Here is a 25,302-nt window from a genome sequence, read left to right on the forward strand (position 1 = left end):
ACATCCTTCCATGGGGCAGTGCTTGCAGGGAAAGCAGTCAGAGGCCAGGCTGCCTTGAGTCATAATAACAGTCTTGCTGGCTGCCTGGGGCAAGGCACTGGGGCTTGAAAGATCAAATCTAGTGGCTGATATTCGTCTGCCTGTTAATGTTGGCGTAGCAGATCACATCCTGCTTGTCCGTCTGTTGTGGAATTGTCTGGCACAAGCATAGGTCGGTGATGTGTTCAGGATGCCAGTGCTTGACACTGGGGAAGGTGTAAGTCTAAATTAGCACCGGGGTGTGTGTTTTTGTGTCTCCAGATTTTGCTCTCTCCAGCAGAAGGACAGAGTTCAAAGAGGCTCTGGCTTTCCTGGAATAGGAAATGGCAAGATCCACCCCAAAGCCTTTTCTCCTCTTACCCAGAAGGGTCCCACCCCAGCTGGGAAGCCCTATATCTAGCTGGGTGTGGAAATGTGGGTGGAAAGGTCTATGTGAGGACTGTGCTTCGCTCCTACCCCTCTGGTGCTGGTCTTTCCTCTTGAACACGTGTGAGGTTGTGTTTGGTCTGGATCTGAGCTTGGGGTTTGTCTTTATTCTCCATTAGAAAGGGGGGAAAAGAAATTCAGGAGGCCTCACTGAGATGGGCCTGGAGCAGGGTGGCTCTCCCTCCACTGAGCAGGCACTGGTGTCCAATTTTCTGTCTCACTTTGTTAAATGGACCTGCAAACCTGTTGCAAAGCCAAGATTGCGGAGGCGAACACCCAGGGCCAGATTGCAGGGACTTGCTTAACGCAGCTCTGCTGGGCTTCTCCCCACAGTTTTCATGTGAGGTCTCAGCTTCAACTCTTCACCAGTGAGAAGCTCCCCAGAGAGGCATGGCTGGCCCTGGGGGATGGAGTTTCCTTTTGGAGATGAGTTTTAATCAGCCTTATAGATGCCTTCTGTGAGATGTAGTTAGATGTGGGAATATCTTGTGGTGGCCACAAGGCTGTTTTGGAATGAGTCCCCTGCTTTCTCCCTCTCAGGAGGTGGCTTGGAGGAACCTTTCCATGCTGGTGACATGCAGGTCACTCTTTGCACTCCCCACCTCAGAAGGTGTTCAGCAGGTGACATCCTTAGGCTTCAGTTGTAACACACTGTGGAAATAAGCAAGGAGAATCCCTTGGCAGTTGGTTCCCTAGCCAAGGGCTCTGTGTTGCTTTGATTTGGACTCTGCTCAGATGGTTCTGCCCCTGGTACATGCCTTCCCCACAGGCTTTCACAGCAGACTTGGGCTGGCTTTGGCTTTCTGCCTGTGCATACACAGCCTCATGGCCGAGGTGATGTTACCGCTGTGTTTCAGCTTTGTGTGTGTCCTTTCCCACCTCTGCATCCCACAGAGGATTTTCAGGGACAGAGGAGCCACCTGAGGAAGGGAGATGCTGCAGAAATGAAGGCGTGGTGGTCTGGTGTGCCACCTCCCCTACTATGTCCAGCCACCCACTGGGTCACATCCATGTCTGGCTTCGGGGGCCACCACTCCCAGAGGCAGAGAATGGCTGGTGTAGATTGTTTTCTGGGAAACAGGGACAGAGAAATACAACATCCGCGTTTGCAAGCCCCCGGGGACATCTCTGGAAGAGGTGGTGTGGAGGTGCTTGGGATGCAGCTTGCAGAGGGGCTGGGGTGAGCTTCGGAGGCATGGGGTCCCCTGTGCACCGATGCTGCTGGGAGAGGCTGTTTTTATCTGATGTTTTGCACCCCTTGGCTCAGCAGCAGAAGGTGAAGGGTTCCCCTGCCTGCCCTGGCTGTCAGCAGGGCTGTGCAGGCAGGACATGGAAAGGGAAGGAGGAGAGGATAACGCCCCAGCCACGGGCCCTGGCCATTTCTGGACGAGTAGGTCATCTGGGTGTGGGAGGGGAGCTGGTGTCCAAGCCAGCCCGGAGAGGCTGAGATTGGGTGTATGTGTGATTTGGGGGAAAGTGAGAAGGGATTTCTTAGGCGAGAGGAATGCAAGTTTCCTCCTTCACATATGTCTCCTGTTCTTCCAGTTTGCAACAAAAGTCATCAAATTGCCCAAGACCTGGCAGCAAGGACAGCCCAAGAACAGCCCACAAATCACGGGAAAGCATCTCCCCTCCTCCCTGCCTGCCTCCAGATCCTTGAGCATCAGGAACCACTTCAGTCCCCCTTTGGACAATAAAACTCCTGCCCCTTCCCATTGTGGGTCAGCTGCACAGCCCAGAGCTTGTGCTTGCTGTAGGACTGGTTCTGGCGGGTTAGAATTCTGGGTTTCCCTTGAATTGGTTCTATTTTTAAACCCTTCAAATAGTCCAGGCAAGGACTTGAGCTCTGAGACATCAGAGGTGACCGCAGCCGTTTGGAGGAGACACTGTGACATGGCTGGTGTTACTTTCCTTGTCCCCAGGTCGTGGGGACAAGTGGCAGTGACTCAGGTCCTGTTTGGTCTGCCTGGATTATCAGGCACTGGGAGAAAAGACAGGGAATCCCAGGGATGGCCAGCTGGGGAGCACCAGGGTTTGAGGGTGTAGGAACTAGCTGAGAGGCGAAGGAGCAGCTGTGTGTCAGGGTGAAGGGTGTTTTAATGAGCCCAGCCCTTTCCCTGCAATCCTGTCAGCTGCTGTTTTTTATTTGGCAGAAGGAGCTGTTGGTGCAGCAGAGCTGCAGAGATCAGGCGAGCCTGTCTGAGCTCTCCCCTTCACCCTGCACACCTCAGGGATGGGCAAAGTCCTTCCTGCCATTGGAATGGAGAGGTTAGGATCACCGCTGAAGGGGTGCTTTGTGCCATTTTGTCTGTCTCATTTGGGGCTCTCAGAGCAATGGGAGAGTGGCTGCAGCCCCACCATCCTCCCCTCCATGAACACTTGTGTCCTGCCTGGTTTTGCAGCCACCTGGCTTGCACCAAGAGGCACAGGTCCACGAGGATCTCTGTAAGAAAGGCATTTGGCTTACTCCATTTTGGTCATTTAGTTCTAGTATTTTCACACAAGAAAACAATTCTATCCATTTTACTATTAAGTGTAGACTAGCAGTGATACCACGACTGGGACCACCGAGGTGTTCCACCCTCAGGGTCCACCTCTCATCCAATGGCCCATAAAACAATGATGGGGCAGTGTTCACCAAGTGGTCTGGGGGCTCATGTGATAGAGGAGACACAGGGGGCTTCAGCATGGCCAGAGGGGCAGCTCTCTGACAGTTTTTGCCTTCCCAGATGGGGTAGATCCCCCTGGGAGCCAGGCACAGAGCCGCAGCTCAGAGGGGAAATGTTCGTGCAGTGGGGCTTCCCAAGCTCAGGCAAGGGGGAAACAGCTTCAGAGGAAGTCAAGTTGCATGTAATTGTTCTGCTTGGGATACTTTTTTCCCTGCACGGTGCTAGTCCACCCCAGCAGGATGCCCTGTTGACCACCAGCATGTGGTGCTGGTCCTTCTTCCACTCTTGTGGTGAAGCCTCGCAGACTGCCCTGCTCCCTGAGCTGCTTATGGGCAAGTCCTGGGACCTGGCTTGCAGGGGAGCTGGTGGGCTGCCTCCTTCCTGGGCCCGACAAACCAAGCTGCTTTCCGCTTCCCTGCTCCCGCCTTCCTCCTCCCGCTGCAGCATCTGCTCCGGATGTTTTTCCCCTGAACAGCAGAAGCTGCATTTTTCCAAGCTGAATTTCCTTTGTTATTTTTTTTTTTCAGTCTCTCCAGGGTCCTCTTCAAATTGTTTTGCTCCATTCCATCCTCTCCAGTTTATTATCTCCTACTAATGTTATTAACATGCTAATTAGTCCCTAATTGCAATTGCCAATGAAGATGTCAGACAGGGCTGATACTAAACCTGCTCCTTCACAATACTAACCCTGATCCTTCACGTTGTTCTTTTCCTCTGAATTCTGCAGATTAGTCTGTACCTCTCTCATCATCATCTTGATTGTGTTCCACAGATGGATGCTCACGTGTGTGGGGGTGGGATTGCTCCCTTAGGAAAAACTTGCTGAGATGCAGCGTAGGGTGCTTTATAAACCCCTAGGGCCAGGGTGTAGCTCTGAGAGACATTTTCTAGCTGGTCCCAAGGTTTTGTCTCAAAGATGAAGTCATGCCTGGCTTTCCATGGCAAACCCCTTGGGAGGCAAAAAGAAGAGGGCTTTGGAAAGTTAAAGAGCGGCATTTGCCATCCCGCCTATACACTCAACCCTCTGGCTGCTTGGGCACTGTGCAAAGGTCTTCCATGACTATAAATAGGCAGAGAGGTAGGCAAAGAGATGGTGAGATGGGATGAGGACAGGCGGTGAGCCAGCCTGGGCCGGCATCTGGAGCTCTCATCGCCTTCGTGCGCAGAAGAGGTGCGGTTTGTTCCGGCCATGCTGCTCTCATCAGGCAAGGTTTGCCCCCACAGAGCCTATTTTTGAACACAACTCCCCCCCCCCTCCCCCCATCCCCAGTTACCTCTTGGAGGTGCTGCAGAGAGCCAGGGCTGCCTTATGGCGAGATGTCCCAGCGCTGCTGTGGGACGTGGAGCCACGTGCTCTGAATAGCTGCGTGCAGACGTGGCCTATGGAGATGAAATGTGGCTCTTGACCGATTGCGAATAAATCAGGGTCAGGAGCTTGAATGCTGGCCAAGAAACCCAAAGGGATAAAATATAGCCTCTCCACAGACTGTTAGCAAACAGCACGTGGGCTGAGATCTGCTAGATAAATTTATGCACTGTGAATTGTTCACCCAGCTGTGGTGGAGGGATGGATGGACCCACGGAGAACTAATAACCATATGTGGTGGACATGCCTTCGGTGCTGACCTTTAGAGGGTCCATCAAGACTGGGAGGTGGCACAGTGACATCTTCTTAGGGATGTCACTGGGAGGGAATGGGTGCGTGTGTTGCTTGGTGCGAGGGAGGGGGATTCAGGCTGCCTCTGCTCTGCGCGTCCCGGAGACAGGCTGGCAAAACAAATAACTGCTCCTGACCTTAGTTTTCCCATCATGTCATTTGACATGGATTGAGGATAAATACCAGGCTCTTTGCCTTTGCTTGGTTGTTTCCAAGATCGTGGGACTTGCTGTCCTGAGAGCTCCTGTTCCTGCTGCAGCCCAGGGAGATTTAAAATGGGAGGAGGTAATAGGGAAAAAGTAAAAAGGTGGGCTTCTCGCCCAATTCCGGGCTGTGGGCACAAGGTCTCCAGCACCCACTGTCATGCATTTTAGGTGAAACACTGGGAGCTGGCAGCACTGCCCTGGCCATGGGGGCTGCCTCCTCTCACTCGCCCCAAATTCCTTGTAGCCACAAAGGGGAACGTCAGAGTCGTGTTGGGATGAAATATCCTGGTGATGGAACCAGCTCTAGGCAGACCGACTTAATGAGCCTTTGGGCTCTGTTCAACTGCTTTAAACTGGAGAGATGGGCTCGAGCCCAAAACGTGAAGCCAAACAGCCTTGTACTTGTCCAAGCTGCAGAGTAGTGTGAGTGGTTCGTGGCTGGTCCCTCCTTTCTCTAACCAGGCATCTGCTTCCCACCCTCCACCCCGGGACGCTGGATGTGTGCATGCTCTCATCAGAGGGGACTGGCTCATATACTTATGTCAGCATCTTATATATTCACATCTCTGTCCTGGCTGTAACTAAGCTTGAAGGGGGGACCTGACCACCCTGTGGGTATCAGGCCCTGTGCCCTTGGTGTGGCTATGGGGGAATGTTCTTGTCTCATTTACCCCAGCGCTGAATTCTACCAACTGTGATTCAGAGAAATGTGGGGGAAAAAACATCCCATGTTTTGGGGGAAAAAGCATTTCTCCCAGGGCCTATCCTGCACTCCTGGGCTGGGCTGGGAAATCTGCCTTTCCTAGGCTGCAGGGGCTATCAAGGAGGCTGAAGACTGTCTGTGCTTTCTGGGATTTGCAGCATTGTTTTGAGGGTGAGAGTTGGAAAAAGAGGCTTTTTTGAGACTGGGCAGCCCGGGAGTCCTCATCGGGACGGACCACTGGCTGGCCATGCCCAGCATCTCTCCTGCACTGTTGCAGCAGGGTAATCCACGTCCTGGCCCTGACAGGCTGCAAACGGACTGGCTAATCCGTGTCCTGCCTCGATGGCTAATCCATCAGCCCCCCCTTGCCACCCCCTGCCCTGTGCCTTTGCCTTGGGCTGTGACTTTTGACACAGGCAGGACACATTTAACAGTGTGCTCTGAATGCTTTGCCAGTGGCCATCAGTGGGTTGTGAGCTGTGGGGCTGTGTCACAGCTCCTGCTAGAGTGACACCAGGGCTGGCATCGCCATCCCAGACCCTTGTCCCAGAGACAGCCAGCAGAAGATGAGAGTCACCAAAGGCTGGTGCATGTGAGGATGAAGGATCCCCACCGTGCCTCGCACCATCCTGCGATTCAGTCATCTCATTCCTTTTTAAGTTGTTTAGACTGTGTCAGAGCAAAACACAGCAAGTTTTTAACACCAGCTGTTTATCCACCAAGGTGTCTTTCCCTTCTCCCCCTGGCAGTTGGGGATTTTGATGAAACCTTTGAAGGAAGCCATAGATAAAACCCTGATTAATGAAATCATTGTGATGAGGTGTGACATGGTGCTTGATTGAACGTACCTGTTTCTTTTTGTGAGACAGCTCAGAAAAGACCAGCGCTGCATAGGGAAGCCCTAAAGATATGCTTGGGGAAAAACTTTTTTGTGTTTTTATTTAAAGGATGTGATTTGGCAAGAAGGTGTCAGCATGGTCTTTTGCTCTGCAGCCAAGCACCCCAGAATGCACTCCTTTATCGTTATGACCTAGTCCATCCCTTAAAAAAAGGCATCTGCCAGCTTTTCCATAGAGCAAATGATGTTGGGGCAAGCAGAACTGTGCTCATGCTGCTGCCCAGAGCCACTTGCTTATCTCAGAGCAGACAAAAGGGGGAAGAAAAAGAAGGGACTTCCCAACACCTGAGTAGTGGGAGGGAGGTGTCTTTCTTATCCCATCTCTGCCCAAATCATGGAATCATGAGTTGGAAGGGACCCACAAGGGTCATCAAAGTCTGACTCCTGGCCCTGCACAGGATGGCCCCAACAATCACACCGTGTGCCTGAGAGTGTTGTCTAAATGCTTGCTGAACTCTGGCAGACTTGTGACGCTTCCCTGGGGAGCCTGTTCCAGCCTGACCACCCTCTGAGTGAAAAATCCTTTCCTAATATCCAGCCTAAACCTCCCCTGCCAGAGCTTCATGCCATTAATGAATGAGCTGGTGTGTTTAGTGTTGCAGTGAAAGACATGAGGCTTCTGCTGGGAATGGGGGGCTTTGTGGTTTAGCAGATCTAATCTCCTACCTGGATATATTTGTGGTTGCTGTTGGTGCTGTTAGTGGTCTCCCTTGGTTTCAGTCATTAGGTTCCAGAGTGAACAGTAGGCACAGGGTAGTTTACACTTGTCTCAGGTGTGAGGGGACACCCCAGTTTCAATTTAATACCCTTCAAAGGTGTTGCCTTCTAGCTAAAAGGATTAGCAATGTCATTCTTGCTGTTGTCTTCCAGAGGGTCCCGCTGGGGGTTTGCAGAGCCCTATCCTGATATTGCTGCTCTGTGGACTCCCATTCCACTGGCACATCCAGTAGCTGGGAGAGCCTTCTCCCAGCTGAAGGCATTGAGATATCTTCCACGAGGGGTTCGCAGCTAATTGGTACAATCAATATTTGTTTTGCAAATGCAATTGGAGGGAAAGAGGGATTGAGAGCGCCAGAAATTCAATTGACCTGTAAAAACAGATACGGTGTAAAGGGAATCCTTTCCCTGCCAAGCAAATATTTAGAAAGCAGAAGCAATAAAATGAATAAGCAACAAAGTAATATCCTGCCTCTATGGCCACCGGAGGCTGCTGGGAAGGGCTGCTGCCCCTGACGCTGTGATAACCCTGAGCAGACAAGTGGCAGGAACCTGTCTCCTAGAGAAAGCGTGTTTGCTTTTGCCCTCTAATCCATCAAAAGCTCATCCTGGTGCCTTGGCAGCACTGGGACCTGTCTCAGGTAGCCTGGCAAGCTGGCACCATCCCCACACCCCTGCAACCATGACTGTGGGATAAACCCAGTGGTGGCACAGGGGACAGGGCTGTCCCTGCACCCTTGTCTCCCCTTGTAGGAGTCTCTGCTCTTTGCTCCAATGTCCCTACTCAGGCTTCTCTGGTGCCCTGGTGATGGAACATGCTGGAGGATGCTCTGGGTGCTGTGTGGTGTGAGAGGTGTGTGGGGCAGAGCATCAATAGTTCCTGCCTGGAAGGACATTCCAGCATGTCAGTGCTCAGCCTCAGCATGCCTTGGTGTGAAAATCAAAATAGTTAAGGAAAAAAAAAAAAAAGAAAATATATTTTTTCAGATCAAAAAGCTCCAGAAAAATGTTTTGGGTAGGAAGTGGTGAGATGGCATCCAGCCCAGGCTTTGGCCAAGTGGGAGCAAAGCACACGAGTCCCTCTTTTCCACGTGGCTCAGCATCCCTGGGCACAGCCCTTCAGTACCCAAGTGACTTGAACTAGAGAGGTTCCCTTGGGCTCATGGCTGAATTTAAAAAAACTGTGGAAAGCTAAGATTTTTCAGAAAAAAATCTTAAATGTATGTATATATATGTGTGAGTGTGTATATATATATATATATGTATGTATTTGTATAAAATAGAGCAAGCAGAATGAAGGGAAATGATTTTATGGGATAACTCTTAACCAGCTCCAGTGCTGAGCACCTTTAGGCTGCTTTTAGAGCCTTCTGAGCATCTTCTCCCCATGGAGGATATTGACCCCTCAGATTATGTCAGGATCTGAGACTGCTGCTCATCTACTGCAACAGAGCCTTTTTTGGGGGGCATTCATGGCTACTGAAGTCACATTAAAACACAATCGTTACGCAGAAATCAAAGTGAGGTTTGAATTTGCACTGGTGTATTACTGAATTTCTCAAAAGCATGTTGGTTAAAAATGTGAACTTCCCTCCCAAACATCCTCACACTGAAGAGGAAAAAGCTCTAGAGAAGCAAGCAAATTTCGAACAGTTAATAATCAAAATTTCCTGAGGCTCTATTCCTGTTTATTATAAGACTGAGCCCATCGGGGCTTATTGAACCCCATGGATGCTCAATACCTCTGGGAAGCTGATGCTCAGGCCCACAAAAGGCAGAGCAGCTCTGGTTTTCCACACACGAGATGTCATTTGGGAGCAGGTCGCTTGCAGGGATCACGGTTGATGACCTGCTGCCCATGGCCAGGCTGGCTCTGCTGCCGTGTCCCCAGACCACTGATGGCATGAGAAACCCCCCTGTGTGCCGTCGTCTGTTACCTCATCCCTGTCTCAGGTGCCACGAGGTTGGAAAATACACCCCAGGCATTTGTTTCTCCCAAAACCCCATCCCGAGAGCACACGCTAGAAGAGTGCAGCAACGTGAGCTCAGTGGAGCAGGGGGGAAAAAAAGATGGCTTAAATTTAATGTCTTTTTAGATGAATATTTCCATTCATTCCAGAGCATATTCCTCTGGCATTTCCAGTGCGCTTGTTTAGCTGAGTAGTTAACAAACTTCATGGAAACACATGTTATAGTGCTCTCTAGTGCACAGAGCTATGTATGAAGGATGCCTCTTCTGAGATATCTCGATGTGCAGTGCAGCTTTTGCTCCGGAGCAGCCTGTTAACCACAACAGCTGCTTCCCATTGTGGAAATGCTATTGAAAAAAAAAAAAACAAAACCCTCAACCCCATCCCAACAACCTGACAACACACGCAGATGATATTTATGCAAAACCCCGCTTGAGGGTGAGCTGGAGCACAGGGAAATAAAAGATAAGGCAAGAAATAACCCAGCCGGGAGAACGCTATCTCCCTGCCGGCAGCGCCCGGTGTGCTCCCGCGGATCTCTGTTTGCCGAGCTGGTCTGAAGCAGCTGGTCTCTGTGTCCAACTTAGTTTACTCTGTTTAGCTTTTATACAGCCGAGCGATTTTTATAGCCGCTGGAGCGCCGGGAAGCTCGACAGGATATTGGCCACCTCCTAATGAGAATTCGCCGCGTTGGCACATCGGCACGAACACCCCGTGAATTTTAAACGCCTGGGAAACGGCGGCTCCTGCAGCCCCATCCCCGAGAGCTCGGAGAGTCCTTGGGGGAGAACATGGGTTTTCTGTTTAATAAAGGAAAACATAAGCCTTGATTGTAGCCTAGGAGACGTGAGAGCAGCCGGGAGCCCCAGTGCTGGTGGCACTGCTGGACGCAATGCACGTCCACCCGCACTGCCCTTGATGGTGATGCTCCAGGAAATCCCCCCAAAGGACAGAGGAGCCCATGCTATTCCAAGCAGTAGGGATATGGGAGGTCCTAAGGGTGAGGTTGGACTTGTGGGACCAGCTGGTGTTGAACTCAGTCCCCTGGATTTGCCTGCTTCCTTTTTGAACCTGTTGGTACAAGGTGGAGGTGAATTTTTGGCATCATGGAGGAGTTGGGGCTGGAGGGGACTGGAAGTCCCCAGTCCTTCCTCTGCATGTAATAGAGATGACTTGGATACTGGATCAGGTTGCTCAGGGCTGGGACCAGTCAAGTGCCGGCTGTGCCCGAGGAAGGAGATTTTTCTGTTTGATCTGAATACCTTTCCCTTTCCCTTCCTCTTTCCCTTTTTTTTTTGTAACTCTCCTTTTGAAAATAGGAACGGAAAATAGAAAGGTTTAATTTTGTTTTGTGTCCATACTAATTTTCCATTACAGGAGGTTTAAAAAAATATCAGAACCAAATATAATGAATTGCAAGAGAAGGTACCTTAAGCTGGACCAGGATGAAAATATCTGCTCCCCCCATGGTGGTGGGAAACATCAAAAAAAAAGTTTGTGTGTAAAATCCCCAAGGGGGTAGGAAAATCAGCCCTCAGGAGGTTTTAGCCTGGATATATATTTCTTAGAAAACCAAAAAAATTAGTTTTCAAGATCATGACATTTTTATCTGCAAAATGAATGACATGAACAGCGTTTCCTTCTCTCCTGGTTTTTCCTGCCCCGCTTACAAAGCTGACCAAATCGGGGTGGTGGCGGCAGCAATGGCACATCCTCTTGCTCCTGGTGATTTTGCTTTTCCATCATTTGCCTCTCCATTAATCTCAGTACAAACAAAGGCTCTGAAGAGACAAGCTGAAAAGCTCCTGGGGGTACGTTTAAATCAGTCCTTTCTAATAATGTCTGTCGACCTCTCTGTGGAAGCACTGCTCCCCAAGGAAAGGACACGGAGCTGCGGCAGCGTGCTGAAATATGGTGGGGTGTAATTAATTCTGACCTCTGGCTCCCGCTCACTCACTCTCAATATTAAATTTGACTAGTGATATTGTGGTTTTTCAATTATCCTTGTTTTCTTGGGGGCACGGGGGGGGCTGAGGGGGGTCGCTGCTCAAAATTCAGCTTGGTGGGAGATGCATCGCTTGGATGCAGAACTGCTGTGCTGGGCGCTGAATGGGATCGATCCTTGGGTTGCCTTCACTGGGAGGGCATTTGGGCTTGGGTGTGGTGAGGTGTGTGCCTCTCCCCCTCCTACCCGTGCGCCTCTTGCCTCCAAAACCAGGTGCTCGATTGTTGTTGGGATGGGCCCGGCTCCCTGCCTGATGTGACACACTGTTATTGAGGGGGGGGGGGGGCACAGAAAGAAGCAGGCATCAGGGAAACAGGGAGGAAAATCGGCACTTTGGTCTTGTTCTTTTGGTCCTGCCCAGGAGATCACTTTCTGGCCACTCCTGCAACCAGCAGAGGATTTTTATCGGGCTTCTGGAGGGGACACAGAGCCATGAGCTGCTATAGGACTTCGTTGGTGAAAGTCTTACTAGTATGTCCTTGATCAGAAATAGAGCAACTCAAAGCAGCCTTAGAAGCTGTGTACTTGCTTAACCTTTTACTTCGATGTGGAGAAGGCTTGAGGGTTGCTGGTGTATTTTGGCAGCGGCAGTTTGCTGGGAAGGCTTTGTTTGTCTGTTTACTTAACCCTACCATTCTAGCAGTGCCCCTGTGTGTCACAGCATGGTCTCTGGAGGGTCTGGGAGGTGTTAAGTGACCACTTTTGGACCTCGTTCAGGAGGCAGGGATGAAAGTGCCCTTTCCTGGGAAAACTTGCATGGTTCATGTGTAGCAGAAGGAGAGTTAAAACCCCCCTCTCCTCTGATGCTCTCCTTTCCTCTCTGCTACCACCTCCCCAGTGTGTCCCTCATCACCAGTGTCCTCTGCCATGGCACCAGGCTCCAGAGGGGGCTGCTTAGGTACTTCCATCAGGGCTGGAGCTTGTTTAGGGATGCTCCTGCAGAATACCCATGCATGGACCTCTTCACTTTCACCCCTTCAAAGCCTCAGGGGTCCCTGTATGGGGCTGTCCCCCTCCTCCACATCTCATCCATCCCTGACATGGCCCCTGCCTTCGAAAGTAAGCTGTGCTTGTTGGCACCCTCTGCCATGATGGGCTGTCCAAGGAGGCGTGCAGTGCTGGGGTACGTGGCAGAATAGGATGCTGGATGGGGTAGAACCGCAAGAGAGCTGGGTTGGGTGAAGAAAGGTGAAAAGCAGGACTCTCAGGCTTCACCTCCCTGCCTCACTTTCCTGGCCTCTCAGAGTAGGCAGCCACCAGCGAGCTGCTCAGGGGTGAATTTGCAAGAGGCCAAGGCTTGGCTTTTTGGACTCCCTGTTCCCAGTTGTCAGCAGTGGCTCCCTGGACCCCAGGGAGAACTTGCACCCTGGGGCCAGGGAGGCGAGCTCACATCAGCCCCCAGGATGAAATAAGCCCGTTTCAGCCCGGTTGCCATGTCCCCTCAAAGTGTCGGAAGATGCATTCAGGCAGCAGGAATGAGAAGGGCTTGAGCTGGGGGGGGGAGGGAGGAGAAGGGAAATTAAAGGGGGAAAAAAAAAAAGGAAAACGCCACTTGCTGCAAAGTGAGTGAATTCTCCAATAAACCCGAATCTGCTGAGAATACATTTTACAAACATGCAGCAAAGTTGGCCGCTTTTGTTTGGGCGTTTGTTAAGCATTAACTAAAGAATGCCATGGTCCAGCCTGCTCGGTGTGAAACCTAATTCTCCCCCTTTCTGGAGCCATGGCATGGAGTGCTCAATTTTTTTCTCTCTGTAGGACTGCAGCCTTCTGGTACTCCAGCCAAAAAACACTCATATTTTAGCGAGCTTAGCCCCGGCCCCGTTGCCAGGCAGTAAAGCGAACACTTGTCCGCCTCGGGGTGGGGGGGAGGGAGCCAGGAGACGGGAAAGGGTCAGGAGAAGAGCCCCGGGGAAAACATCTCTCCTCCGTCCCGGTGGAGAGTTCTCCGAGGACTTCGGGTACACAGTGAGGGAAGCAGGGGCGGCTGTGGGTGATTTCCTTTCTCGGCTTGGGAGCCCAGATCCCTGGAGGTCCCCAGGATCGCTGGTGCTGAGTTGCCTTCTGAATGCCCAGGATGTGCCAGCCTGCTCTCCACAGCACTGAGATGGACTCAGCCTTTTCCAGGTTGCTCCCATGGCCTCAGCACCCCTCCTGTCAGGGCCAAGGGTCCACCCCCTGGCTGCAGCTGGGGGATGCCCTCACTGGCACCACACATGGGGTGCATCCATCCCCCCTTCCTGCTTGGCCACGGTCCATTCCCTGTGCCTCACACTTTTGCCCCACAGGGGCCAGAGCGGGGACAGGGTGACGTGAGCCCAGCAGCAGCAGGACAGCGTCCCTTTCCCAGGCCATGGGTGCGGGGTTGACAGTGACTGGCATTTTTCCACTGCCAGCCTGTCGAGAACTCGGTGTTGCTGTCCCCCCTTCCAACAAGTGACAGTGAGTGAGATGACGACCAAGTGCCAAGACAACTCAATCTGGTGTCATCACTCCCCGCGGAGCCCTGAAGTTCAGGGTTCGCTCAGGCTTCTCCTGGGCCACGGTGAGAGCAGGAGATGAGTTGGTCAGGTCACTGCACAGAAGTATTGGAAAACCCAGCATCCCTGCGGATCTGCTGTGGGCAGTCCCGGCAGGGAGGTGAGCAGGGAAGCTGCTTTGTAGGGACCGGTGCCAATAGTGCCCGTTCCAGCGGGAGCCTGTGGGGTCACACAGGGGCTGCCCCTATGCCTCTAATCACATCTCTGGGCAGGCTGGTGCAGGCAGCGAGGAAAGCATCCCTCCTCCCGGCAGAGCTGCCTCACCTTACCCGCTGCCTGAGCCAACCCTCGGCGCAGCGATTGAGGTTTGTCCATCAGTATTTAATATCGGCGTCCCTGACCCGCCGGCCCCTCCCCGGGGAGGCTCCGCAGGGCTGTGTTTGTATGCGGCGCACGCAGACAGACAGCAGCCGGGAAGCGCCCGTCAATCACAGCCCCTTTCAGCCTGTCACCTCAAAATAAAGGGAGAAAGAGGGGGTGGTGGCTCCGATGGGAAACTGGGGCTGCCCGCACCCCACCCGCTGTACCGGTGCGTTGGGAAGGGATGTGGGATGCACCACCCCAGGGGTGCCTTTGGCTACACCTCGACATTTCTAGGTTTCAGGGATGCTGTGTGGATGGAAGATCCTAAAGGAGAGGACTGAGGTGCTGCTGTCTTGAGGAAGAGGAATGGTGTGGAGAAGTGGGACTGCATCTTGGGGAAGGGGGGATATCTGTAACACCATAGAAATGTTGTGCTTTTGGAAATGCCCAAATATTTTGCTTCAAGGTTTTCTTGAAAGCCACCACCAGCACCTTGCTGTTTCAAAACAGCAGATTGTCATTTCAAAAGGGACCTAAACGTTAGGGGGGAAAAAAAAAAAGGCAGATTAATCAATGCAGGAACAGGAACATTTTTAAGATCAGACACAAAAGGCTGCATGTTGTGATAAAAATTGCTCACATAACCATTTTTTCATTCCAATTTGTCCTAAGCTGAGTGGGGGTTTTTTTCATTTACAAACATTTGCTGTCATCTCTTCAATGAGGCGTTTACTGAGCTGCTGGCGACAGGCTGGGACTCCATGAGCATCCCAGTGCTGAGCAGGTCTCCCTGCCTGGTGCCCTGGCCTGTGCCTGCCAGCTTCCCACCTGGCTAAACGAACTCACCGCTGCCAGCCAGGCCTGATTTAGCTTTGGAACCCCAGCCTAGGGAGGGAAAAAAACCCCTCTACTGAGAACTAAAGCTGGCAGCACCCCAAGGATGGCAGAAGTGAAGGTGCTCCCCTTGCAATTCAGAGGGTAGCAATTTGCCCTTGGTTTGAAGTTGAAGTCCCTGGGCACAGCCTGTCCTCTTTCACTTCTGCGCAGCCTCCTGTAGGGAAATGTAATCTCAAAGTCCCTTCCACAGATATAGTGAGGCACAAAGAGAGGGGAGAAGAGATGGCATTTGCTCTGTGGCCTGCTTGGAGCAGGAGGGAGCTGGGCACAGAGCTGAAGATCCCAGAGATGAAGGAAAACCTCTGAATCCAGGCTGGTGTGTCTTGCTCAGGCTAAAACGTTAAATTAATTGCTAGATGTGGTGCTGGAAGAAAATTTTCCTTCGGCCCCATCTCAGGTTGACCAAGAGTGTTTCAGCTGGGTTATGCATGCAGGGGTTATCCATGCTGGAGTTATCCTGTATGGGATTGTTACTGAATGGAAGTATCTACTCATGGGGTTATCCATTTGTAGGGTTTTCCATTTGTGGGGTTATCTGTGCAGGGGGTTATCCATGCGTGCTGTTGTTTCCAAGTCCCTGTAGAGTAGCTGGTACTGTCCAGGGCTCGGGAGACCTGGGACAGCAGTGAGGCCCTGTGCTCCCTCTCCATTACTACCCATGGTAAGCTGTGCTTTTTCTGCCTGTGACATTTTAGCACCTAAGGTCTCCATTTATTGTGTGTTTCACCTAAGCTCTCAGTTTATTGTGTGTTTATAAGGAGCTCTTTATGGTTTCCTACTGTGGAAGAGGTTTTATTGGGATTTCTTGCCTCTCAGATTGCCCAGGGATGGGGAAGTCCTGCAGTGAAAGACGCCTGATCTGACTGGCACCCCTCAGTGAGAGCTGTTGGGGACTCAGCAGTTGGGAAATAAATGGCTTTATGCATTTAATATTAGGCAGCCATTTAGCTAAAACTCACACCTTCCTGCTTTGCAACATGCTTTGGACTTGGAAACATCCATCACTGGGCTGGTGCTGCTGTGCCTGACTGGCAAAGGTTTGTGGCTCTCTAATAAGTGCCTTGGAAACAAATTTTGGGTGCATTCATTTATGAAGATTAGATAGCAGTAATGTAGTAGCTTATCAATATTTTATTACTGGGAACAGTTAGTAATCCCAACAGGTAGGGCTTAAACATCATTTAAATAAGATGAGAATGTGTTACCAGACGAATACAAATTGCCTCCACTTTGACATAAAAGAGACATAATTAAAGATGAAGTGACTACAGAAATATTAACACAAACCAGTGTTTCTTGGAGCTGGAACAAGAAAAAAATGACCCTTTGGAAGGGATGCTTTCAAGGGAATATACATCCCTCTCCTCCCGGGGCAGTCATAGGGATGTTGGAAATACATACATCTAAGAGACAGGCAGTTGTATGTGAACCTTGGAAATTAAAGCTGAATGTAGAAAAATAAAAGCTAATAATGGCAATATCTGGAATTATAAACTCCCTAACCTCCACCTTTTCTTTGATGATTTCCACTTTCTGTGGTGACAGTAGTGTTTTATAAAAGCTTTATAATACCCCTTTCCCACTTCTTTGGGCATGCTACAATTTGTTGAGTGTGCCCAGAATTTGGTTGGCACGGGGACAATGATGCACCACGTATCCCTGTGCTTGCCAACACTGTTTGGGGGAGACCTGGGAGGGAACAGGCATAGCCCATGTGCTGGCATGAAGTGTCCATGAGAGAACCCGAATGTGGGAAGGAGAAAATGATGATAAAACAGGGTACATTTGCAGACCTCATTCCTAACCCTTGACACCCAGCCCTAAAAGCTGTTGGGCACTGCTGGTGGGTGTCAGTGTGCCCTGGTGCCTTCAGCATCTCTGGTGTTAGAGGTACCTTCGCCTCTGGGACACAAAGACTTGCATGTGCCTTGCTCTGCTTCCATATCCCTGTTTTGTTCATCACCAAAACTTCTTTAAATGATCCCCATTTTCTGATGGTTTTCCTGCAAGGGTTTTGCTTACATCTGGACATCTTCTTGTAGGAATGGGGCTGATCTGGCATGTTTCCTGTGTGCTTTTTGTATCGGCCAAAGGAAGAGGAAGGATTGAAAGCTCACTGGTGGCTGCAGGACTGCCCATACCCTCCCTAGCCAGCCCCAGCCCCTCTACATCCCCCTCAGGGGTGACACATGGGATGTGGACCATGGAAGTGGGAGCTATCTGGAGCCAGTGGAAGACTGGATGCAGCACTCCCTGTGTGGGTCCCTGGGGCATCCCCAGGCTGGGACTCAGGCAATGCTCGGAGATAACCTCTGCAGGATGTGTGCTGACTTTTGACTTCTCTTTCTGGGCCAAAGTTGTCAAGACAGGGGACTAATAATGTCCAGTTCCCACAGATATTTTGAACAAGACTGGGTAAACAGTGTTTTTTTATTTTATGGGGTCCAAGCCAAGAACTCAGGCATCTGGGGGTGGCAAAGAGGTTCTGGTTTGATACCTTCAAACATCTCTATTGGGTAAAACATCCCATTCACTTAAAATATCCAGCCCAGGGTTAATTCCAGGTGCCTCCAGGTCTTCTCTGTCCAACACTGGTGCTGCCATCTCTGTTTTTCTTGCCTCAGTTTCCCCAACTGTAAATCGTTGATCATTCTCAGTAAGGACATTTAAAGCTGAAGAAAGAAAAGCTCTGTTTCAGTCTAAAGTGTTACTGCTGTTATTATTATTGGCTTTTAAGTCTAAAGCCAGTGTGTTGAAACCTGGGAACAGTTTAATTAGGGATGCCTCAAACGCTGTCACATCAATGTCAAGAAACAAGCTGAGCTTTTTCTTTTCCTTTTGACACATCAAGTCTTCAGTCTGTCACTGGCCTTAACCCCAAACTTGCTGCCATGGAGATTTTTATGATATATTAGACATTCCCGATGTGTTTGCAAGCGGGAAGGGGGCTGTTCCAGTGACCCAGGCCAGAGGGATGGGGTAGTTTGTGGGTGACTGACAGTGCAGATGCTTCCTGTAGGTGCTTGTGGAGAGGCACGTATGAGCTCACTGGCCCCACTGCCACCTCCAGCATCTCCCTAGGTCTAGGCATGAGCTGGAGGCAGGTGGACATGTAGAGCTGGCTTGATAAAACTCATGTGGATGTGTTGTGTTCTGTGTCTTCTCATGGTGGTAGCTGGGGGAGCTACCTGTTGGGTTTGGCACCTGTTTGGTTTTTATCTTGAGCATCTGGATGTTGGGGTTGTCATCATTTGACTGCATTCATGGTAAGCATCTGGTAACAGGTCAACCAAAACTGCTGAAGTTGACCCAAAGGCAGCATCCCCCACTGGCACAGGGCAAGTGTGCAGCACTTGCAGCACGTTGCCGTGTCACTGAGGGGTGCCAGCACCGTTGTGCCCAGCCCCTCAATGCAATCCAAACACCGAGGGGCTGTCACAGCGATCCCGTGCCGATGCCCATCTCCCTACCATGGGTGCCCCCTCCCTTGTCCCCAGCATCCCCAGGTGCAGCTGGGTGTGACAGTGGGATCTCCTCTTGCTCCCCCAGGCTGTTTGCAGTGAAGTGTGCCGGGTGCCTGGAGGCCATCGCGCCCAGCGAGCTGGTGATGCGCGCCCAGAAGAGCGTCTACCACCTGCGCTGCTTCTGCTGCTGCGTCTGCGAGCGGCGCCTGCAGAAGGGCGACGAGTTTGTGCTGAAGGAGGGGCAGCTCCTCTGTAAGGGCGACTACGAGAAGGAGCGGGAGCTGCTGAGCTTGGTGAGCCCGGCTCTGTCGGATTCTGGTAAGGGGCCGCCCGCGCCCGGCGTCTCCCTGGCTGGTCCCACTCCGAGGCCCCTGCGAGCACGGTGGGGTCTGGAGGTGAGGTTTGGGCTCGCTGCCCTGAACTTCTGCCTTTTTGTCTGAGGGGAAAAGCTCTATAAGCACTGTTGGGTCCTCCAGCCAGAGTCTCCCCCACATCAGTGACAAGGGCTTGAGCGGGGACCTTGGCAGTGGAGAGGGGCTGCATGGATAGAGGATGCTCTGTGGACCATCCCATCTCATTAGGCCCATTTCTATGAGGGTTTGTGATCCTGGCCTGTGCAGGGCACCAGCATCCCATCCTGAGGGGTGTACAGCCTCCCCAGTTGTGGGAGGGAGAGTCATGCTGGTTGAAATGACATGTCACACCTTCTCACCTGGGGGAATGGAAGAACTGCCCCTGGTAAAATACACTCTAACTGAGAGATTTCTTCCTAAAAAAAAAAAAAAATCACAGTTCCAAGCATTCCACTACCTTGGGCTAAACTTGTGTCCCTCCCCTGTGCCTCACTGCTCTTGCCTGGGACCCTGGAAAGGCTGAGTGAAAGAAGTGAGCTGCTTCTGCTGCACTTGCCCTTTTTAATAACAAGGGGAAACTGAGGCACAGAGCTAAAATGTGAGCTGGCAGCAGGGAAACTGCAAATCTTGTGTCCCCAGCAGCTTCCCAGGCAGCTGATGGCCAGAACCAGCCTGCTGAGCCAGCATGGTGACACTGTGGGAACACTACAGAGCCAAGGGGGACTGCAGGAGAGGTGTCACCACAGCTGGAGGTGGGCAGGGGGCTGACATCCTGCTCCAGCCAAGGTGACACAGCCGGCTTAGGTTGCCCAGAGCATCGGATCAACATTAAAATATGTATCCACAGTCAGTGCAAATCAAATCCAAATGTTTCCCAGGAAGACAAATTTAGTAAGAAAGCCCAGCACTGGGGACCAGGGGGATGGAAATGATCTGCTAGCAGAAATGCTTGTGTTAATGCTGTCTCCACAGAGCACTGCTCCTCGCCAGGGTGGCAAGCCCCGTGCCTGGTTCTCTCAGCTCCTCTTAAAAACCCTCACTGGGGAAAAATCTGCTTTGCAGAGGGGAGGATTTACCTTTAAAATGCCGTGCTCTGGAAAGGGCTGCCAGCAACTGGCAGGGGGCTGTCTTTTCCCTGCTAAAGCAAACCACTGGAATTTAAAAAGTAGAAATCAAGATTAGGAGTGCAGTGTTAAGGTGTGAAGCATAGACACGACAAAGCCTGGCACTGGAATGCTGTAACTGGGAGAAGGTGTGTGAAGGGACAGGGATGGTTTTGGTAGATCTGGAGCAAAAATTTCCCAAAGCCTGTATTTCTCTTTAATATTGTGCTCCTCTGCAGTGAGAGCCTGGCTGCCTTGCAGCACTGCTTTTGTGGGTTCTGTCCGAGCTCTGCAACCCGTTGGCTCAGGAAAAAAAAAAATCCTCCCCCCAAATAATAATGATGATATTTAAAAAATAGAGTGAGGCCATGGGAGGAGGTGGCTGGGGAAAGATGGTGAGTGATGATGGTCCAGTGCTGGAGGAGCTGAAGAGGCAGGAGTGCAGGAGGATCCAGCATGCTTATCCCTGGGAAAGTCCTTAACTGATTGAAGAATTATTTTTTTTTCCTCTGGGATGTGCAGACTCTTTCAGTTAAAATAGGAACCAATGAGGAGATGTCATGCACGAGAGTAAGTAAATTGGCCACAATGGCTTGGGTTTGTTCCTAGTGGGGGAAAAGGGCAGTTTGGGAAAGGTTGGGAGCTGTTCCTCCCCAGTGACTCATTGGCCTGTGGTCCAGCCCTGCTGCCAGGGGCTCCGGCCAAACCAAGAGCTTTGACTTAGCAAAATCCTCCAGGGGAAATACTTATTTCAGTAGAAACTCCAGCTGAGGCCTAAGGGATGCGAAGGGCCAGCGTGGGAGTCAAAAGGGCATGGCAACCCCTTGGCTGGTCGGAAACCCAACCCGAAGCCCCTGACATCCCCTGGCAGCCTCTGACTGGGGGGTCCCAGCCCTTGCCATCTCCCCACAGACCCCATAGCTTAGCCCCCCCCACCATCCCTGCCTGCTTTTGGTGGGCACCAGCAGTTTGTCCCGTGTGGCTCTGGGGACAGTGGCATGGCTGGGGGCAGCCCAGGTACACATCCCACGCGTATGGTCAGTGTGGTGTGGCTTCTCCCTTTCCTGCTGCATCCTCCCATGGGGAACCCATTACCATGCCGAGGGGGGATGCAGAGGGGTGTCCCCACTCCGACCCCAGTCCCAGATGCCCTTCACCAGCAGCAATGTGCTCGTCCAGCCTCTTCCCTGTCCCCCCCTCGCTGCTTTGAAGCCCCCCACCCTCCCTCCCCGCGGCTGCCGCACACCAAGGGCCACTTTATGAGAAAGCACAGATAAAAAGCGAGCCATATGTTGTCTGTAATCTCCCAAACCCTCGCTTCAATTACTGCCTCCCCCGAGCCTCCGCCGCCCAGCCTGAGTAAACAAGCCCCTCTGAAAGAGGACCCTGCTTTCCAATTAAAAGCGTCCTAACGTTTCTCCTCTCCCTAAATCCTCCTGAGCGAGGAATGTCCTGGCCCCGGCGGCGGGATGTGGGCTCGGCGGGTCGGACCGAGGGCACGCCGCACAATATCCATCGCCCCGGCCCCTTCCCAGGTGACGTCAGGGGCAGCCCCAGACACTCATTAATTTCTCCCCCCTCCTCGGTGGGGAAAGGCTTGAAAGGGAGAGTTAATTAAAAGTAATACCCCGCCAAATCCGGCTTCACTTTTCCTTCTTTCCCTTTGACACTCGGAGGGATTTGGGGAGCAGGTGTTGGCGGGGGGAGGGCTCAGAGGGGCTGCTCTGAGCATGTTTTCCCCCTTGGAGTGGGTTTTGAGCATCATGGACTTGATAGAGTCCATGAGCCTGTGGCTTTACCATGCTGGGTTCTGCCCCTCCCAGACTGGAGGGGAGTGGGGTGCTCACCTCGTGCTAGGGTGCCAATGGGTTCAGGCACCAGTTGACATTCCTCCTCACATTATGTGTAAAAATCTCTACCTTGCCATCAGAATTAAACCCCTTCAGGTTTCAGGAAGGCAGGCAGCCCAGTGGAGCAGAGATCAGCCACTGCTCAGCCCCACTAGCCGTCAGAGACTCCACACCCTGGGCCTCCCCAGTGCTGGAGCTCTCAGACCTGCTGCAGTTCTACATCCCTGGTGTTGGGACATGCAAGAAAACAGAAGTTTGTCTTTCCTGCTGCTGTGGGCATGCCATGGGTGTGTCATGAGTGAGCAGGGAGCTTGAGCCAGCAGCAAGGCTCTGGTTTGCAGGGGCCAGCACCCAGGTCCCATCTGTCTGGGGACTGCCAGCATGAAGAGCACTCTCTGTCCCGTCCTTCCCGACCCTCGCCACAGGGAATGTCTCTGTATTGACTGGTGAGCCCAGGAGAGAGCCCAGTGGTGTAGAAGGAAGAGAGAACTGGTACCTGAGAGCATCCTTGCTGCTCCACTGGGGTCATTGCAACCCCTCATCCTGGAAATGTTCTCCCATCTTTCCGCATTCCCAACTGGGCTGCCGTTGGATTTACAGTTTTCTGATGTATGGTCCATGATTAGCTCTTGCCATAGGGTTTGACCTGGCCTCTTTTCACCATGAATTACTCTGAGCCAGGCTCACATTCCCTGGTGCATTCCCAGAGCCATGGCAGCCCCGGGATGGACTTGGGCCAAGCAACAGCCTTGCAGCCTGTATCTGTATCAAACCAGCACCTCAGCTCCATTATCGATTCCCAAAAGAATAGCGCAGGAACTTTCTGGAGAAGGCTCTATAGCTAGTGAGAGGAAAGGACTTGTGCTATCAAACTTGTGTTACAGCCCTCCCACACCAGCTGAACAAGCGAGGTCATCAGCACAGTGGCAATGCAGTAAACGAGGAGGGCTGGGAAGAGGCAGGGCAGCACTGTCCACTTTCCTGGAGCAGATCTTTCCTGAAGGCTCCTTGTGCCTGAGTGGTGGAGAGCAACAGGGAGATACCTCAGTGCCTGGGAATGCGGTGGAGCAGCACATCACAGCAAGTACCTGAGGGGTGAAGCCTGAAGGATCTTGGACTTCTGTCTAGGGAGATTTAAAAATCCACAAAAAGGGGGAAATGTAGGGCAGAAAGTGTCCTTTAGAAGCGTGATTAAAGGTCTGTGCTCTAAATGTAGTTGTCTTCCAGGGTAGAGCAAAGCAGGGGGAGTCTGTGAGGGTATCTTGTCTAACATGTTGCCCCCTCTGAGCATACCTGCTCACCCAGCACCCTGACCTTCCCCAGCCTGGGCTGCCCAGGCTGTGGCACCCGATGTCTGTCACCAGCTGGGCTGGGGGACAGCCCCAGGGACACAGTGGTCCTCGATGTCTGCTGTCCCCTCACGTGGATGTGACCTCTGTGTCTCTGTCCAGATATGTCCCCAGCTGTGGCCTGGCTGGAAATTCCTGAGGAGCAGTCAGGGGTTTGGGTCTGATGGAGGGAAAATCAGCTGTCCCAGGGTTTCACATGGCAGCTGCTCAGACTCTTGGGGAAAAGAAGAACCCATGAGCCCATCTGCTGGCTGAGCAACCACAAACTACAAGTGACAGCAGCTCTCCCCTCTCTGAGCTGCCATAGGGCAGCCAGCCCCAAACCTCAGCTTCTCGTACACGTTCAAAAGAAGATCTCCACCAACACCAGCTTGTTTTAATCTCCCAGATTATTTTGGACACACTGGAAATGGTGTGTGTGGCCCATTGTCTGTTAAGGACCTGCTTTTTTACCCCTCTTTAGGCAAAAGTGACGATGAGGACAGCATCTGCAAACTGGGCCAAGCCTCGGGGAAGGGCGCTGAGGATGGGAAGGATCACAAACGGCCCAAGCGGCCCCGGACAATCCTGACCACGCAGCAGCGGAGGGCGTTCAAGGCATCCTTTGAGGTCTCCTCCAAGCCCTGCAGGAAGGTATGGGGAGAAGGGCCCGTGCCCAGCTGCCTCCAGCCCTCATGGATGTCCTGGATACTGGACAAGGACTTGTCCTGAGTGCTCTGCCACCTCCTAAAGTCCCCCTGAAAAGCTGAGTGGGCTGAGGCACCGCTGTTGTTCTTCCCTCCCAGGTGCGGGAGACGCTGGCAGCAGAGACAGGGCTGAGCGTCCGGGTGGTGCAGGTCTGGTTCCAGAACCAGCGAGCAAAGGTGGGTACAAGGGGTAAGCCCCCAGCAGTGGCTGTTGATGGGGCTCCCTCCCTCCTGGCTTTGGCCAGGGGATGGCTTCATTCCCTTTTTTCCCCCTTCTTCCCGGCCAGATGAAGAAGCTCGCCAGGAGGCAGCAGCAGCAGCAGCAGGATCAGCAAAACACACAGCGCCTGAGCTCAGGTACCCCCCCAAGCTCTCCCCATGCTTGGGGTCTCCCTGTTTCCCAGCCATCTCCAGACTTCCCAGTGTTATTGGGCCACCCAAAAAGCAGCAGCCTGACTGTGCTGGTGACTTGATCTTATCTTCCAGGCCAGACAAACGGCGGCAGCAGCACAGGGCTGGAGGGGATGCTGAACCCTTACACCACTTTGCCCCCGCCCCAGCAGCTGCTGGGCATGGAGCAAAGCGTCTACGGCTCCGACCCCTTCCGGCAAGGGCTCACCCCACCTCAAATGCCTGGAGACCACATGCATCCCTACGGTAGGGCTCCAGGATTTGCCTTTTGCCTTCTCTGCCTCAGAGAGATGCTGAGCTGTGATGGGGGCATGTGTGGGGGGATGCAGCGATTTCTGGTGGTCCCCTCACCCCTAAAAATACCTTACTCTACAAAAGCTGGGGGTACCAGGCACTGCCAAGGTGCCGGAGGAGAAAGCAGGCTCTGAAGCCCTTCTGCTCCTTCCCTGCTTCCCAAGGTGCCGAGCCCCTCTTCCACGACTTGGATAGCGATGATACCTCACTGAGCAACCTGGGTGACTGCTTCCTCGCCACGGCGGACGCGGGGCCACTCCAGGCACGAGTGGGAAACCCCATCGACCACCTCTACTCCATGCAGAACTCCTACTTCACTTCCTGAGTGCAGCGTGGTCCCTGGCACGGGGCAGTTACCACTGCTGTGCTGCCCCAAAAGGGGCTACAGAGCCCTCGGGGTTGGGAGGGAGGGAGAAGCAACACTGCTGGGATGCTGTCAAATATGTTGTAGCTTGGGATTCCCAAGGAGCGAGTTAAGTTATGGGTTGCATAGTTTCATGTTTCTCTTAGGAGCCTAGGATTAGGGACAGGAGTGGTTTTTGCAGCTGGTTGGTGGATTTTCAAATTTCAAACGGGGAAACAAATTTCTCGTTTCGGCAGGGGGAGGGGGAGTGTCCCACAGGAGCATCCCAGTGCCGTATCCCCTCCATACCACCTTCAGAAAGAGCAAGCTGCTGATCTTCGTGGAGAGAGCCTGCAGGATCAGCTGAGCTTTGAAATTTGAAAAGCTGACAATGCTTTGGGGAAACATGAGGGAAAATG

At 52.3% G+C, this 25,302-nt stretch overlaps 1 protein-coding gene across 2 annotated transcripts in view; it reads left to right on the forward strand.

Annotated features, from left to right (window-relative positions):
- Window positions 1–24,897, forward strand: part of LMX1A (LIM homeobox transcription factor 1 alpha) — a 42,395-nt gene extending 17,498 nt beyond the window's left edge. Inside the window, exons 3-8 of one of the 2 annotated variants that reach the window (XM_032697256.1) lie at window positions 18,580–18,812; window positions 23,613–23,782; window positions 23,935–24,012; window positions 24,123–24,192; window positions 24,322–24,492; window positions 24,705–24,897. In XM_032697256.1, the coding sequence (XP_032553147.1) occupies window positions 18,580–18,812; window positions 23,613–23,782; window positions 23,935–24,012; window positions 24,123–24,192; window positions 24,322–24,492; window positions 24,705–24,865 (883 nt within the window). In that variant the 3' untranslated portion in view covers window positions 24,866–24,897. Of the gene's footprint in view, window positions 1–18,579; window positions 18,813–23,612; window positions 23,783–23,934; window positions 24,013–24,122; window positions 24,203–24,316; window positions 24,493–24,704 lie in introns of those variants that run through there. The other variant, XM_032697257.1, reaches the window with a different exon arrangement.
- The last annotated feature ends 405 nt before the right edge of the window (window positions 24,898–25,302 follow it).

The sequence above is a fragment of the Chiroxiphia lanceolata genome, chromosome 9, assembly GCF_009829145.1.
Source record: "Chiroxiphia lanceolata isolate bChiLan1 chromosome 9, bChiLan1.pri, whole genome shotgun sequence".
Classification (NCBI taxonomy): domain Eukaryota; kingdom Metazoa; phylum Chordata; class Aves; order Passeriformes; family Pipridae; genus Chiroxiphia; species Chiroxiphia lanceolata.